Genomic DNA, 15,756 nt, shown 5'->3' on the forward strand with positions numbered 1-15,756 from the left:
TTCAGGAACTTGATTGAGACTTCTTCCCTTTCGGTCAGTACGATATCATGCGCAAGCTGATGCATGGACCGTTGTCCATTACATCCGGGGTAAACCAACTCTTTCCTCCTTGACATTCACTGTCAGACTCGACGATGTGGCCATTCTCCTCCTCCAACACCGCTGTTATAGCCGCCAAACGCCAACAACAGGTCCAGGCGCTGGAAGGGTCTGCAAATGCTAATGCCGCGCTTGACGGTGACCAGGGACAGTATCTCAAGGCAACCGGTACGCAGCACGTCCTTCTTCTTTGAAACTTAATTTCCTCGGTTTCGAAAGCTTAACTCGCCCATGTGCTTGGGTTGCATAGCTCCTGAGATTGTCTCCCGCATTCAAAGTGGAGAGTGGACCGCGTCGCGCGTTCTGGAAGCCTACATTGCTCGAGCAGCTTTTGCCCATTCCAAGACCAACTGTTTGACTGAAGGTATGTAGATTTTTCATTCCTTGGTCAGGATCAAGTTCCCCTGATTGTGTCTTGCCGCCAGTGTTCTTCGACCGCGCACGAGAGCGAGCGAAGGAACTGGACGCCTACTTTGCTGAGACTGGGAAGCTGAAGGGCCCTTTACATGGTGTACCAGTATGTATCCGTGGATCCTTTGCCGCCCCGAATAAAACTAATAGCACTCTCGGAACAGATTAGTATCAAGGATCAATGTTCGTCGCTCTAGTATCCGGGTCAGCCAGGCTCTCGGTTTTCGAGCTCACTCCATCGTTCACAGTTAAGATTGAGGGACTGGATGGTTCCATTGGTTTCTCAAACTGGTTGAATCAACCTGCCACCTCCAATGCTGACGTGGGTCCCTCCCAGTCTATTCCCCCTGTCATGTTCTAACTTGACTGTCCACTCTGGCAGATCATCAAATACCTTTTGGATGCCGGCGCCGTTCTCTATGTCAAGACCAACGTCCCCCAAACCATGTTCGCCTTCGAGTGCAGCAATCCTGTGTTCGGGCGCACAACTAACCCTTACAACGACGCGTACACCTGCGGCGGAAGTTCAGGTGGTGAGGGTGCTCTTATCGCTTTGGACGGCTCCCCGCTGGGCATTGGAACGGATATTGGAGGCAGTCTGAGAATCCCTGCCACATATTGTGGCATTTATTCGTTGAAACCGGGATATGGGAGAATTTCCTACTTCGGAGCTAGGGGGCCTGTTCCCGGGTTTGACGGGATCAGGACCGTTGCTGGTCCTATGGGAAGGTAAGTTTGTTCAGGTCGATCGCTGGTGTCGGGCGACTCGGGGCACAGGTTGCTGATGTTTGGCTTGCCCTGTTCGCAGATCCGTTGAAGACCTTGTGCTGCTTTCTCGGACGGTATTTGGTCTCCCTGGAACGGCCAATGATATCCCGCCTGTGCCCTTCAAAGATGTGACACTCCCTGCCAAACTCAAGTTCGGGTACTATACATCAGGTATGCGCGAATGGGCTCCAAGCTATTTCCTTTACCCATTTCCTCTCTGCGTTTCAGATGGCTATATTAAGGCATCCCCCACTTGCAAGCGCGCCGTCCTCGAGACAGTCGAGGCTCTCAGGAAGCAGGGTCACGAATGTGTTGAGGTCGAGCTTCCAGACAGTACGTCCGTTCCGCCGACCTAAGGTCTGGAGGGCGTTTTGACCTGTTGGAATAGTCAGCGAAGCATGCAACATATTTGTTGGTCTCACTTCAAGCGACGGTTACAAGACTATGCTCAGTAACTTAGGGCCAGATAAGAAGGTGTGTCGTGGTGTGTTCGTACGGTGTCAAGTCTCTCATCCTTTGCCAGGAACCCGCACTCTTCTTGGTTACCCTGGGCCCCAAGCTTCCTTGTAAGTTCTTTCTCGCACACCAGGCTATCCTTTGGGCTCATAACCGTGATCGCGTTAGCTTTCGTCAGGGGCTTTGCTGCCTGGGTATTGGAGACATTCATGGGTGACAAGACTTTCTCCGACACCATCAGATCGGCGCGAGTGAAGGGCGTTGACGAATACTGGGCTCTTTCAGCAGCACGAGATGCGTTTGCGCTGAAATTCCAGGAACAGGTCCGTTCCTTCGTACGTTGTCAACTAAACGAAACTGACGACACCGCGTGTAGGTGCTGAACAAGTACCAAGTGGATGGTATAATCGCACCAGTCCAAGCTCTTCCCCAGTTGCCTCACGGCGGCTGCGACAACTTCTCCGCCCTCGCCATCGGAACCATTCTTTACAACGTCCTCGACCTTCCCGTCGGATGCTTGCCAGCCACCCGTGTTGACCCTGCCAAGGATCAAATCACCAAGGAGTGGGAGAGTGAGCCGGGGCACGGCTCTACCGTCTTCGAGAAGGGTATTTACTATGGCAAGAAGAAGCTATATGATCCCGAGTCGGCAAAAGGCATGCCTGTGAATATCCAGATTGCAGGCAGGAAGTGGGAGGACGAGAAGGTGTTGGCCATGATGAAGGTGGTCGATGAGGCGTTGGGCAAGGAGCGTGGATTTGGACCCGGGGCGTATGATAAGTGGGCCGGAGGAGAGTCTCAGTGAATGGGGGACATGTGATGCCATCTTCTACAATTATTTATGCACCATCTGTTTTCAGCACGGTACGACTTCTGATTTCAGGTGTCGGGTCATATGCAAGCATTTCACAGGACAGCAGTCTTTATTCTGTCCAAGAAGTGGTCATCAAGAGCCGTGTTTATGCAACTTATTTGTGGGGTTCTACAGCCTCAAACGCCGCCTTAAACCTTCCCGTTCAGACCTCCCGACCTCGAGAGGTGTTGGTGCAGTGCCCTTCTCCGAGTCGGATTATTTACTTTGGATCCACAAGGTCGTCCTTCAGATTGTTTGTGTGCAGCAAAAGCCCGGTGAGCTCTGAAAGATGGTTTTCAGGGTGAAAACATCATACAGGTATGGCACCCACTCGGTGCTTCGACCTCTAGCCAGTAGGCTACAGGTGCGAGAGCTACGGGCGCACTGTAAACGGACGTGGGGAGATACGTTGTTGATCATGCGCCAACCATCCCGGTTAGATGACCTCGCCGTGGCTGCGTTGGCTTAGGTCTCCGCCCGTCACACAAGCTTTCGCACTCCAGTAACAATCAATCAGGTTTTCTATGTGGAAGAGCCGAGTCAAATGGGCAGAATCGATGGGCCAAAGGTCTCCATCCCCCAAACTTGACTCTGCGATACGATATTGGAAGCGACTGCTCAAAAATGGTGAGTAATACTTGGCCATATTGCCGGAAATACTTGTGGCTAACAAAACTCTTCCCCTTCTCGACTCTTGCCATGATGCGGACGTCGACAGTTAACGTGAGAGTCAACGAATATCTAAACCGCCCACAGTCTCTCAGACTCTTGGATTTTGACAGCGAACACACATGGGGAAGAGGGCAAGGAGGTCGTGGAAAAGGCAAAAGCGCCCATGCGATGTATGCTGCGGAAGAGAGTCGGAGGAAAAAGAGTCTTAGTGCAAAGGCGGGGATCGCGTTCCCAGTTACGAGGATGAGGAAGAAAATGAAAGGGATATGTGCTCAAGACAGGATTCAAGTCGTCGCTGCTGGTGGGTAGCCTCATTTGTCAGCTGTCTCTGGTATACAGTTTGCTTAACCGAGGATGGAATCGTGTTCGTAGTATTCGTCGCAGCGGTCATTGAGTATGTGATGGCTGAAATCATTGAACTTGCGGGAGAAAGGACGAAGAACGGAAAGAGGAAGAGGCTAAACCCTCGTGACATCTCGCTTGCAATCAAAGGTGACATTGAGTGAGTACCAGTAGTTGTCCTCACACCCTTTTACGCTCAATAGCATTAATCGTCTAAATAGGCTGAACCGACTCTTTCCACCGTGGACTGTGATTCGAGAAGGCGGCGTTGGTAAGTCATTGCCCACAGGTAAAAAAACAGTTTTTACTGACGCTTGGCCTGCCTGCAGTACCCCATATCCATGAACAACTGCTCTTCAAGCGACCGAAAAGAGCGCCTGAAGTCTCTCCCAGTACGGACGACGAAGACGACGATTCGGATGACGATTTTGAGCAACACCCTCGCAGTTATCACATTGATCTCCACCAGTCCCAAGACCCAGAGCAATCCCAACCAGTCCTTGCCAGCCCTTCGACGCGAGCAATTCTTGAAGCACACCCCGATCGGTAGAAATATACCTTTGCATTAGCGGATTAATAAAGGATAGATAGGTAATTACGACGTGAATCGACTGGGGGTTCCTCTAGGCAATGGGGTGATGCGACTCCTTCCAGCGCTGGCGTAGAAGATCTCGGCGGTGACAGACTCGGGAGCCTTGTACGATGTACTCTCTGGTTTCTCGGTGAAACGGAAGACGTCGCCGACACCTGAAGGGAAGGTCATTGAGGGGAGTTGGATCTCGTGCTCGGGTCTGGCGGTGAGGAAGACACGCTGCAAAGCGTCCTCGGCGGCCTGTAATGGTTAAACGGGTCAGAAGACTTAAGAGTTTTGGAGCTGGAGAGCGAACGTACGCGGAATTCGGCCATCTTCAGCGAACTACCAAAGCCTTCGCCAATTTGGTCGGCGCCAGAGAAGATACCGACGACGAACACTGGCGTGTTCGAGAAACGACCTGTTTCCTTGAGCAGTCTAAATGTAAAAGCATAAGCCAAGAACGCGTCGGGAAGCCAAGAGTACACACCTCGATTTTGGAGGTTCGCGACCGAACTTGTGGACCAGTTCCTTAAGCGCCTTCTTGGGGTCGAGGAATTTGAGCATGGAACGGATGTCTACTTGACGACTGAGGAAATAGGAGTGAACGAATTGTCTAGCGGATGGGAGGGAGTGCTTTTTGTAGATGAGTGCTGTCATGGCGCGTGGGATGGAAGCGAGGGCGTCGGTGTGAAGGACTGCTGGTGCATTTGGAGTTTGGGGCTGCAATGGCGTCAACGACGAAATGAAGAAAGCAATAAGAGAAACGTACTGTTCGATGCCAGCGAAGCAGTTTGTCTGCACCCAATTCCGTTGCAACACTGGCGCAAGTGTTGGGACCGACGTGTGCTGTCATGACGGCTTTCTGAATTCGCGTTGGCAAATAGGGATACTTTGTGGTCAGGTACTCCATAGCGAAGAGACCCATTAGCGAGTTTCCGAACACTGAGAGTTGGGCATTGTCCTTGGGTATTCGCTTTTCGCGCGGGTAGTGCTGTCGCCATACGTCAATGAAGGAAGGGTGGGTGCAGGCCTGGCGAATGTCGTCTTCGGACTTGATTATAGAGGACAGACCAGCTCTATGAGTGAAGGCGGACAGTGCCGACGACGGTGCTGGTTGGAGCGACGCCCATAGTTCTGGGTCGAAGGCTGGTCTTGGGACGTCGGACTCTTGGATAAATGCCTCGCGTGGGGGGAATTTCTGGAGAGTTGCTGGGGAGACCGAGGGGAGCTTGGTCACCGTGCTCAACAGACGTTTCTGAACATGGCCCATTTCCTTCGACGACGAGAGAAAAAACAAACTGTCGAGGACGTGGACGACGACAGCGAACAGCGAACAGAGCCAACGCGCGAACAAACTAGGAAATCCGGAAAACTCCAAAATTTTGTCGCGTAACGAGCCTCGGCAACCGCCGGCACACTCCCCAGGCCCCGGCTCCATCCAATAATCCCCCGCAATCCCTAGCAGTTGTCTAGCCACTTGTTTTTCATTTTAAGTAGTATCTACGAGGTAGAAATACACCACTTTGAGCTTGTTTCTGAACGCAAAGTGGCCAACCAGGGCCAGACCAACGCCCGGCACATCGGCGGAGCACGTGCTCCGGAGTAGCTGAGTGCCTGGCGCTGCATCTCGTTGACTACAAGTTGACCGCAGACCACAACTAACTCTCGACTGCTTCTCTGCTCGTCGAAATGGCAGTCTTGTCGCTGCCAGTAACCTTCAACAACTCGTTCTGGTCTCAGGACTACAGACGCGGCCTTGAGGTCTTGTTCGATAAGCTCGAACAGGTAGGTCCATCCCCAGATTGGTGAGTGATAATGGCCTCCAACTGATATCCCATCCAGAGTGTCAATGAAAACGAAGAAATAGTCGCTTTCATTCGGGTGAGTTGTGCGGAGCAAAGATCAGGGTCGTTGCTAATCAGATCTCGTGCAGACCAGAGCCCAGGCAGAGGCCACCCTTGCCAATATTCTCGGTAACCCCAATCCAATCGGGAAGAACGGTAAGAGGATCATTTCGAGTTCTCGACTGTCTAACAAGTCATTTCAGGCAAAGGATTTGCCGCCGATGAAGGCGCCTCGCTATTTGTCGCGTTCCGTGGTCTACAGAGTGAATCCGTAGCGGAGGGACAGTTGCACAGGACCATTGCAAACGAATTGAACTCGCTGGTCGCAGATCCATTCGATCAATGGGCACAGGGATACAAGGTGCGCTGGTCACGATCTCCAACTATTCAGTGGTGCTTACCTTTGCTGTTAGGGACGTTTGCGCCAACAACGCACTGCCGTTATCGACAACTGGCTTCGCGCTTATGAGGAGGGCCAGGTTGAGGTTGCCAAACTGAAGAGTCAATATCTTGACAAGACCCGCCGTGCCGACGAGGCCATGGACGAGTGCGTAAATTCCCCAGTTGCGACGATGTCACCCTAACGCTGTACACAGTGCCAAGTTTGCACCAAATAGCAACATCCCCGATACCTACACAAACTCTCCACGACTCCGACCAATGGACACGCGTCGCAACCCTCCCCAACGTACCCCCAGTGTCTCCGAACGTATAGCCCAACGGTTTAAGGACATCCAGAAGAATGTCATCTCGTCTTCTGTCACGGAAGAAGCAGAGGCACAGCCAGAGGTAGAATCGCCACCAGAAGAGAACACCACCCCTAAAGTGGACAAAGGAAAGGGGAAGGCACTTCCGGAACCATCGCCGATCGAACTGAGCTCGCCGATCCCACTGACGCCAACTGCAAAGGATACCAATCCAGGACATGTCAGGACCCCCTCGGTGACCGTAGAGTCCCCCACATCTCCTACCCCTATCCTGCTCGCAGGGCTTCCATTTGCTCCATCTACCCTGTCCCAACTCCTCACCAGAGCTGCAGCTGAACTACCCCTGAGGACCGTCCGATTCCCACTCCTTGGAGAGTATCAGGACGCGTTCACGGGTGACGAATTTGTCGCTTGGCTCAACGCAAGCATCCCGGGATTCGATGGCAATCTTGATCGCGCTGAAGATGCTGCTCGCGATCTCACAGAGAGAGAAAACCTTTTGCGACGTCTGGGAGAGCTTGGAAATCAGTTTGAGCATTCTGATGATGCTTGGTACCAATTCAGGCCAAAGGTGAGTGGACAATAATTCATCCAATTTATATCTAATATTCCTCCCGTAGGCATTTACTTTGGGAGATCTCAACCCTGAACCCGCCAAAGGCGAGAACCTACTCAAGAGGTCCGCTACCTTGGTCAACATGGTTAGCAAGGCATTGAATACAAACGCTTCTTCGGAGCCTGCCTACGTCCGTGCGCATCAAGAAGCCATGGAAGCGGATAAAGCCTATCGGATCGCTGTTAGGCGATTGGACCGACAACGCCTTGGCCTCGAGGAGCGTATCGAGGAGACCCTCAGGCTCTTGCAACGCTGGGAAGCAGAGCGTTTGGCTGCGGTTAAGACAGGTGCGCCTATATGATTCGTTGGCAGTACTAAGGCTAACACTACGAATAGTGCTCCTCCAATACCAGGGGACTCTCGAAAACCTCCCCAAGGCTCTAACTTCGACCTTTGAGCGTTCCTCCACCCTTATTGCTGCCTTCCAACCCGACTCTGATCTGACGGCGCTCATCGAGCGCTACCGTACAGGCCCCTTCCGACCAAGCCCTCAAATCTACGAGTCTGTCTCCCACGACGAGTCCGATGTCGTCTTCGGAATCGACCTCCGCAAATGGGCTGAAGGGGGCTGGTTCGCCATGCAAAGTGGCGAAGAAAAGAAAGAAATCGTTCCTCCCGTCTTCACCGCCCTCCTCACCGCGATCGAAGACTCGTACCAACGTCTACCCAACGACATTGAGAAACGGAAGGCATGGATTTACGACGTACCCTTGCCCGCTGTTCATCATCTCCGTGAAACCCTCAATGCCGTCCCGCCCGATCAGCCATTCCAGCCAGAGTTGTTCGTGAGGTTTGATCCTCCAGTCATTGCGAGCGCGATCAAGCTGTGGTTGCTGGAGCTTAATCCCCCGATCGGGTTGTATGAGAATTGGGACGAGTTCAAAAAATTGTATCGGTCCAAGGCGCAGGGTGAAGAAGTCACGGAGGAGCAGAGGTTGCAGAATATCAGCGCCGCGTTGCAGAGGCTGCCTAGGGTTCACTTGTATGTGCTGGACCAGGTTGTCAAACATCTCAGAGGGTGAGTAAGTGTCATTTGTCGCTTGACATTATCTGATTGTTTCCAAGGTTGATCGAGTCGACGGATGTGGAGGAATCCAACGAAGTTTATATCAACAAGTTGGCGCTTTCGCTCGGTCGAAGTAGGTGACTACCTCTGAGGTGGGAAACGCAACTGACATCCTCCTAGACATTCTTAGGCCCAAGGCAGAGTCGGAAATTTCCATCCAAGACCGCCACCCAACGCGTATGTCTACTGTCTTTATCGCCTATCCTGCCTAACATTTTGTCAGTCCTCTTCATGGATCTGCTCAACAACTATGATGCTCTTCTGCCTCCCACCATCGAGCGCAAGAAGCGAGAGTCGGAGCGCAAGGTTCCCATTCGCAAGCGGACTGCCCCCATCGACATGCGATTGAGCAGAAGTCGCATTTCCATTGACGCCAAGGCCAACCCTCAGGCTCTCCTTGCGGCCCAAAAGGTTGCGCAGAACCCGGCCTTTGCGAAGGCCAGTAGCCCGCCTCTTCCCCCACCTCCACCTGCTGCCGACAAACTGGTCCCACCTCCTCCCCCGCCACCTGCTGTCGTCGAGAAGCTCACCACCCCTGCAACCTTGGTTCCGCCTCCGCCTCCGCCAGCATCTGTTGTTGAACGACTGAAGACCCCGCCCCCACCACCTGCCGCTGCCCCTGCTGTCCCACCCCCGCCACCTCTCGTGTCAACTCAGCCTCCCCGACCCAATTTCAAGGAGCCCGAGTCGTCGTCTGAGGAGGACGATGACGATGATGACGACGACGATGATGATGACGATGACGACGACGACGATGACTCTGAAGAGGAGACCTCCAAGGATGAGAGTAGTGCCCGAGCCTCTCCAGCGCCCGCTCCTACGACGGCGGTCATCCCTCCCACTCCCGCTAAGGAGCCAGCCCCAGCCAGCCCGTCTCCTGGAAAACGCAGCTTTGCCTCTCGCAGTCCCTCTCCGCCCAACGAGGATATCGTCCTAGGTACTGGTAAGGTTTCGCTCACCCGTTCAGGATCAAACGAATCTGGTCGTGCGTCTATAACTCGAGGGGCAAGGATTGCGCGTGGACCTCGTGCTCCTTCGGGCGGAAGCGTGAGCAGCTTGGTGCAAAGCATCAACAGGAACTCAATGTCGGGTAGCCCAACTCCGGGTGGAGCCAAGAGGTTGAGTGGTGCAGCAGGGAGCCCTGTTAAGAGGCCCTCCAGCATCGTTGGACGGAGCTCTGCGAGCTTCCAGAGGAGGACGATGGCGAGCGATGCAGAGGATGATGTTGTCGATAGGAAGTAAAAATATGGACCTGTATTTAGATTGCGGACTACTGATCTCTGGAAAGATGTATCTTGTCGAATGTAGCTAGGATCTACTATGCTTTATGTGTTTATGCCGCAGATGGTGAGATTTACTGAGATCCTATAGACTCGCTGATCTGAGGTCGTTCTGGTTCGGATAGGCAGGAAGCGAAGGCTTATTATTTATTGTTTATTACAGGGCCTGTTGCGCAGCGGCAGACAGAGCTCCAACAATGCCGACACATAGGGCCCATGCTACCACCGCAACTTCCGCCGACGAGCGTGTGCCACTATCCTCTGGATCCTCCTCATCGGAGCCGTGAGAATGGTCCCCATGGTCGTGTCCTCCTGACGTACTATTCTTGCATTGGTTGGAATCGAGGGTTGCAGTGCTGGACAGTGTCAGGTCGGCGCACTGGAGATGTTCATGGCGTTAGAATACATTCTCAAGAAGGCCACTGCAGGAGAAGAAAGACGGGGAACGTACCTGGTAAAACGAGCTCTCTTTGTCGAAGAGATTGACTTGGATCGTCACGTTAGCGCCATCCTCAAGACCGGCGATGCCTGCTGATTCGAGGTCAAGTGGTATACAGAAATTGCCTGGGTGATGCTCGTGCGCTTCGAGTAGGAGATATTGAGGTTCCCCGTTCACTTCAAAGTCGTCGTCTGATGATGGATTTGGGACAGTGGAGATGAGGACATTGGCTACACAAAGGGGGTTAGTGATGGTTAGGTGAAGGAGTACTGTTGTACTTACCTGACCAGTGCTCGTGGCTCTGTTGAACATTGAGGAAGCCGCCGCTCAAGGGGAAGGCGGTACGATTTGTCGTTACGTTGGTGTAACCCCCTGTTGATGGTGAACTTTGGGCCAAGATGACGAAGGGTTGACCATACCACAGAACTCTCCCAGTTGGGTACTGTTGTACGGCCCCCGAGGCTGAGGGTAAAGGAGTTTGAAGTGAGCATTGGCGCCTAAGGCGAGCAAAGCTGTAATTGTCAAGGCGCTGAAGAACATGCGAACTGTGTAGCACTTTGGTAGAGTCGGGAACGGGGGTTTCTCTAGCAAGGTCTCTGAGAATTTATAGGGGATAACCACAGCGATAAAGAGAAGGAACATTGAGGTAAATTGGAGATTATCATTTCGGATGGTACGGGTACGAACAGGTACTAACAGGGGACGAAAAGACATGGTATCGCTCTAGAGATAGAGGCCAGGCTGCGATAAGGCGTAGGCATCCGCTAGGCTTATCAGCAACGGGAACCGGAACGCCGAGATACTGCGGGAGAAAAGACTTGCCGAAGACTGACTAACTCGCAGGAACAGTGAACCAAATCAAATTTGAAGATTCCAGCACTGTTGAGACCAGAGAATCGACTTCTAGACGAGCTCGCTGTTCTCCATCCGTCGTCGCAAACAGCACCACTTTTCGGAATTTGTGGGCAGCTGACCTTTGCCGAGCAAGAAACCACACGGTCGTCGAGTTCCAGGCCAGAGTTCTGTCGGAACAAATCGTAGATCGCACAAGGATGGCGCCATATTGCGCAATAATCACGACAAATGGCGCGTCTAGCTGGGCCCCGGCTTGCTAGGCGGCATCGAGATCGGTGAACTTGCCCGACTGGCGGACAGTGAGGTCGACGACTAAATTCGAGCGGCGAGTGAAAGCAATGAGAGGTTCGATCTCCGACAGAGTGAAAGTGTAGGAGCAACAGGCAGGGCAATGACGGCGAGAGTTACACGAAGAGAGTCGCGATAGAGCCGAGGAACCATTGAGAGGCGGTCAAGGTGGTTGAGGATGTGTGAATTCGTGGTCGATTAATGGTGGTTGGGTCCGTCGCGGGTCTTGGTGGTTGAAATGGGCCACTTCACCGATGGAACAGACTGAAGTGGCAGAAGATAACGTTAAACAGCTCTAAGCAGGTCAGAATGGCATTTACAGGATAAACAAATAGAAATACACGCAGTCAGGCGAGGATTTTAGTGTCGCATAAATGCCTCAACCCCACACCGTCGTCGGTTATCAACGCTAGCCACTGTGTTGGCAGCGCTCGTTCTCTGAGGGAATTGGTGGGGGGGGGCAAGGGCGGCGTTCCAAACGACATTGGGGAGGAGAAAAGGAGAGAGGAGGTGGGGGTGCGAAAGGAAGAGAGAGGGGTAAAAGCCGGGATTATATAGGGACGAGAGTTGCGCCATCAATGCACGTGAGTGCAAAAATGCCGCAAACAGCCATCAATAATCCGACCTTCTCCCTTTTCGTTTTTCAGTCGCCCTTGCTCTCTTTGAACAACTTCCATAACCCGCTAGCCATTCGCGCCTGCGCTGCCATGGATAGCGCTAGTTCCCTGTCGTCTAACGCTCGTCCGACCTTCCCCATCGACGAGAATAACAAGAAACTTCGCCCCTGACGAGTCGGTCTTCCCCTTGGCCATTGTCGCAAGAGTAACCTGGTGTCAGGCAATCTCCAACTTGGGCAATGCTGCGGGCCCCAGCATTTACTTCGTCTGTATCTGTTTCCACGGCTGAAAGGGCAGTTACATGAACACCAAGCCAACATGTGTCCTGCCACTCTGTCGACTATGAAACTAGGGTCATTTCTGGAATCTCTTCTGGCCATCGTGAAAACTGTTGTGATACTCACATTCAGCTCCTTGGATGCTCTCCAAATCGTCTTCATTGGCTATAGGCTTTTTCTCGCCACGGTGTGGTAGTGGTTTCGCCCTCGCTCTGCTGGTTCCCTCACCGCGTTTTCGTTGAAAAAAAAAAAAAAAACGCTCTGAGTCTCCTTCACATCTGCCTTTCGAGTAACTATTATCCTGTCCCGCGTCTCTCAACTTATCTCTGATTCTGTAGCTACTCACCTCAAGTCTCACTCGGTCTCACTGAGAACTCCATACATCTCGGGCCGCTGAGCTTCATTCTCCGCACCAGTCCGCCATCACGCTTCCTATCTAGGCGCAACATTCCCACCACCACAATTGGTTTGCTTTTTAAGGCGGCGCAACTCCTCGAAACCCTCTCTACCCTTGAGCAGCGGGCTACCGTTCGTCACTCCTGTCCCTGTCCCTCTCCCTTTAAAGCAGCCCTCGTTTCACGACAATGGATCATAGCGGACATGGCGGTGGAAGCGGTGGAATGACTATGGACCACATGATGGACCATAACATGATACCCTACTTCCACTCGACCCCCGGCATCGCTCTTTGGTTTAAAGAATGGACACCGAGCTCCGCTGGAGGCATCGTAGGAGCATGCTTTGTTCTGTTCTTCTTTGCACTCTTCGAGCGGTTCATCTCCGCGGTGAGAGGTGTATGTGAACGCCATTGGCAAGCGAGGTATTTCTCTTCTGGTCGATTTCGCCGTCAAACCACTCACTATTGCTTTCCTTACAAGAGCTTTGTTGTTGTCCAACAAATGCTCCCCTTCCACGTACGAAACTAGGACCTCCCCAGTCTCAAAGGTGCCGTCCTCGCAAGAGGAAGGGGTGGTCGAAGTTCATGAAGTCCCAGCAACAGTCCCTTCGGTTGTTCCACGAGTCAACTCTCGCACCATTCCGCCCTTCCTTACCGGCCACGATATACCAAGAGGTCTTCTGCATGGATTCCAGGCGATGTTGAGCTATGCGCTCATGTTGGCTGTGATGTAGGCATCGATTGCCTTCAAGTTCCCTTTGGTTTGCTGACAGGGTACTTTTCCAGGACATACCGTGTGGATTTTGTTTTGTGTATCGTCGTTGGGTCAGGCGTAGGCGAGATTCTGTTCGGGCGTGCTGGCGGCGGTGTTGGAGGGCACTGATACTCTCTTTTGGCACCGCGTTCGTTTTCTGCCTTTTTTTTTTTTTTGCTTTTATGCTATTTCCTCGCTATCTTCCTATTGTACAGTCAGCTATGCTCAGGCTCGCCCATCGTTGTATACGTATTACGATACCACCCTCCCCATTCTGAATCACATTATAAGGAATCCTACCGTCCCACATGCCGCTCCAGCCATTTTCCCTTTTCCAATGGACTGGCGTGGTTTTCACCATATGTTCCTGACAGGAACCACCGGACCAAACGATCCGGTATATTCAGGTACATATGTGTGCTCGCTCTTGCTTTCGATGTCGACTTTCCGATAAGTAATGGACCAACGCGCCATGAACGTACCGACGAACGCGACGCAGGCCAAAGAGCGCCTCTACTCTTAACCAGCAGCAAGTCTAGGCAGAATGCCTCGCGCCATCAGCCAAACCGTTTGTGCGATGAGAGTGTTTCCTGGGTTGGATGCGGCCAAATGCGTATTCTATGCTGCCGTCGCAGGAGACTTGGAGGCTCACTTATACCAAAAGCCTTATGACTGTCGCTACCTCGCTCAACCCGGAGGATGAAGAGAAGGCTGAGGGAGTCGAGGTTAGCCCCAGGATCACCCAATACTTACTGCCAGTCTTTTGCAAAATCGCGTACAGATGGTAACGATTCGGCTCCGGAATCGGCTTCAACATCAGGGGTGAAAAGACCTGAGTACATATCGTGATCTGCATCTCCACCAATGCCTCGCCATGTCTAATAGTAAGCACGAGTGTAATGCTGCAATCCAAAGGGGGACGGAAAGCAGTAGAGAAGGTCGCGGTCTGCTGTAAGCGCCTTCCAAGGCGGCCTATCACGCCCCGCACCGACTAGAGAGCGTCATTTGACTGTTCACACATAAAGTTGTAGACAAGCGCTCTCATCGAGCCAATGCCGCGGACTCTGGTCTCGTTGGGTGGCTGCCTCAATCTTATATTATGTTTCCGTCTCTGAATGATTCCCGAAACATTGAGCATCAGCTCCCTCGAGCTCTATCATGGGCGAAAGGGTCTTTCCGGAAGTTTCTAAGGAGTAGAAGGCCGACGGTGGCGTCAAGTCGGTACGAATGTTAGACTCAAGCATCCGGTTTGTGGAATGGAGAATCGGGAGCGAGGACGGGGGTCGTTTTCCACCCAATAAGTTTCACCCTATACATGCCTAAGCTAACATAGCCCGACTAATCGTAGGCAAGGATACACCAAAAAAGGCATCGATATGCACTGGTAGGCACGGCTTGTCTATTTTATCCTCGCGTAGACAAAATTAGCTGTTTGGGTTTTTCCCGATGATCTGCTCCCTCTCTAGACGAGGTCGGGCATGGGTGTCTGCGCTAAAGCGAGTGCTTTGGCTATTCAACCTGTATTTTGTTTCACCGAGCGATACATTGAAAGCCTTCGTCCCTCATCGCTGTATCTACGACGTGACAGTGACAGGAGGAATGGCCGATATTGCCGTGTTATGACTAAATCTGGAAGTTCATAAGAATGGAGGTACCGACGCTGCGAGTAAGTTATGACTACGGGCTTCGGACTGTAGTAACTTGAATCTCGAGCAACTTCTTGAAGGTGTCTATGAACCGTCCAAGAATTGTCAACGCACACAATGCACCAGTAAAAGGGGACCGATCGTGAGGACGGTCCTGATTCGATAAGCGTCAACGGGTCAGTGACAAAAGCCAACAGTCCCCACGCTTGCAAATCGATCGCTGGGGAATGAAAAAGTACATCGATCGCATACCTACGGTCCTACACCTCCACAGAGAACAAAAGGCGCACGAACGTACATTTGTGCTTCCAATTGTCACTTAAATCTGAGCTTGAGCCTTGAATGTCCCTCTCCCGCGAGAGGGAACATCAAGGAATTGGTGCATAGACCCTTGGAAAAGAGTATAAAAGCCATCCCCAGCGCAGAGTGATTCCCCACTGTTCACAGTACCAAATCACACATCAGCAATGGACTCCTTCACCACCATCAACATCCCCACCAACTTCGAGACTGGCGGCGGCTCCGGCAACGGTGCCTACTGCGTCATCGCCTAAATGCCCAAACGGCAGAGCCCTGGTCTTTTGTGGATCGGTGAATAGGTGTGTATACCAACACTTTTCGCCATTTGGGATCTGGTCCTGACTTCACCTTCAGGAATGTTCCGCTTCTTCACTGCTATCATACTCGGAGGCCTTGTGCTCGTCCTCTCATATATACCCAACCAATGTATCCACGTTGGAATGTTAATACGTGACTCTTTTTGCGCGCAATTCGGTGTGATCCATGAACCCTTG

At 52.4% G+C, this 15,756-nt stretch overlaps 7 protein-coding genes across 7 annotated transcripts; 5 read left to right on the forward strand and 2 right to left on the reverse strand.

Annotated features, from left to right (window-relative positions):
• Window positions 1–134: 134 nt before the first annotated feature.
• CC1G_09033 (amidase) lies at window positions 135–2,539 on the forward strand (the record flags this gene model as incomplete). Its single annotated transcript, XM_001831452.1, has 12 exons — window positions 135–267; window positions 350–463; window positions 525–616; window positions 675–693; window positions 759–832; window positions 893–1,239; window positions 1,319–1,449; window positions 1,507–1,611; window positions 1,667–1,752; window positions 1,802–1,844; window positions 1,903–2,057; window positions 2,111–2,539. The coding sequence occupies 12 exons, from the start codon at window positions 135–137 to the stop codon at window positions 2,537–2,539; spliced, it is 1,728 nt and encodes a 575-aa protein (XP_001831504.1).
• Window positions 2,540–3,660: 1,121 nt separating this feature from the next.
• CC1G_09034 (hypothetical protein) lies at window positions 3,661–4,151 on the forward strand (the record flags this gene model as incomplete). Its single annotated transcript, XM_001831453.2, has 3 exons — window positions 3,661–3,761; window positions 3,823–3,872; window positions 3,931–4,151. The coding sequence occupies 3 exons, from the start codon at window positions 3,661–3,663 to the stop codon at window positions 4,149–4,151; spliced, it is 372 nt and encodes a 123-aa protein (XP_001831505.2).
• Window positions 4,152–4,196: 45 nt separating this feature from the next.
• CC1G_09035 (mitochondrial 54S ribosomal protein YmL3) lies at window positions 4,197–5,470 on the reverse strand (the record flags this gene model as incomplete). Its single annotated transcript, XM_001831454.2, has 4 exons — window positions 4,945–5,470; window positions 4,663–4,895; window positions 4,493–4,610; window positions 4,197–4,433 (listed from the first exon to the last, which is right to left on the reverse strand). The coding sequence occupies exons 1-4, from the start codon at window positions 5,443–5,445 to the stop codon at window positions 4,197–4,199; spliced, it is 1,089 nt and encodes a 362-aa protein (XP_001831506.1). The 5' UTR covers window positions 5,446–5,470.
• Window positions 5,471–5,864: 394 nt separating this feature from the next.
• Window positions 5,865–9,556, forward strand: CC1G_09036 (RhoGAP and Fes/CIP4 domain-containing protein; the record flags this gene model as incomplete). The annotated part of the gene is made up of 12 exons (XM_001831455.2): window positions 5,865–5,960; window positions 6,018–6,056; window positions 6,109–6,175; window positions 6,223–6,380; window positions 6,433–6,566; window positions 6,616–7,297; window positions 7,347–7,629; window positions 7,679–8,360; window positions 8,408–8,481; window positions 8,529–8,585; window positions 8,632–9,455; window positions 9,503–9,556. 12 exons carry the CDS (start codon window positions 5,865–5,867, stop codon window positions 9,554–9,556), a joined length of 3,150 nt encoding a protein of 1,049 aa, XP_001831507.2.
• Window positions 9,557–9,845: 289 nt separating this feature from the next.
• Window positions 9,846–10,769, reverse strand: CC1G_09037 (hypothetical protein; the record flags this gene model as incomplete). Its single annotated transcript, XM_001831456.1, has 4 exons — window positions 9,846–10,067; window positions 10,140–10,357; window positions 10,410–10,499; window positions 10,547–10,769. The coding sequence occupies 4 exons, from the start codon at window positions 10,767–10,769 to the stop codon at window positions 9,846–9,848; spliced, it is 753 nt and encodes a 250-aa protein (XP_001831508.1).
• A 1,919-nt stretch (window positions 10,770–12,688) lies between these two features.
• CC1G_14854 (hypothetical protein) lies at window positions 12,689–13,621 on the forward strand. Its single transcript, XM_002910831.1, has 3 exons — window positions 12,689–12,985; window positions 13,044–13,292; window positions 13,349–13,621. Exons 1-3 carry the CDS (start codon window positions 12,750–12,752, stop codon window positions 13,443–13,445), a joined length of 582 nt encoding a protein of 193 aa, XP_002910877.1. The 5' UTR covers window positions 12,689–12,749; the 3' UTR covers window positions 13,446–13,621.
• A 1,808-nt stretch (window positions 13,622–15,429) lies between these two features.
• Window positions 15,430–15,732, forward strand: CC1G_14855 (fungal mating-type pheromone; the record flags this gene model as incomplete). The annotated part of the gene is made up of 2 exons (XM_002910832.1): window positions 15,430–15,565; window positions 15,617–15,732. The coding sequence occupies one exon, from the start codon at window positions 15,430–15,432 to the stop codon at window positions 15,514–15,516; it is 87 nt and encodes a 28-aa protein (XP_002910878.1). The 3' UTR covers window positions 15,517–15,565; window positions 15,617–15,732.
• Between the last annotated feature and the right edge of the window lie 24 nt (window positions 15,733–15,756).

The sequence above is a fragment of the Coprinopsis cinerea genome (assembly GCF_000182895.1).
Source record: "Coprinopsis cinerea okayama7#130 chromosome 7 map unlocalized cont3.7, whole genome shotgun sequence".
NCBI classification, from domain to species: domain Eukaryota; kingdom Fungi; phylum Basidiomycota; class Agaricomycetes; order Agaricales; family Psathyrellaceae; genus Coprinopsis; species Coprinopsis cinerea.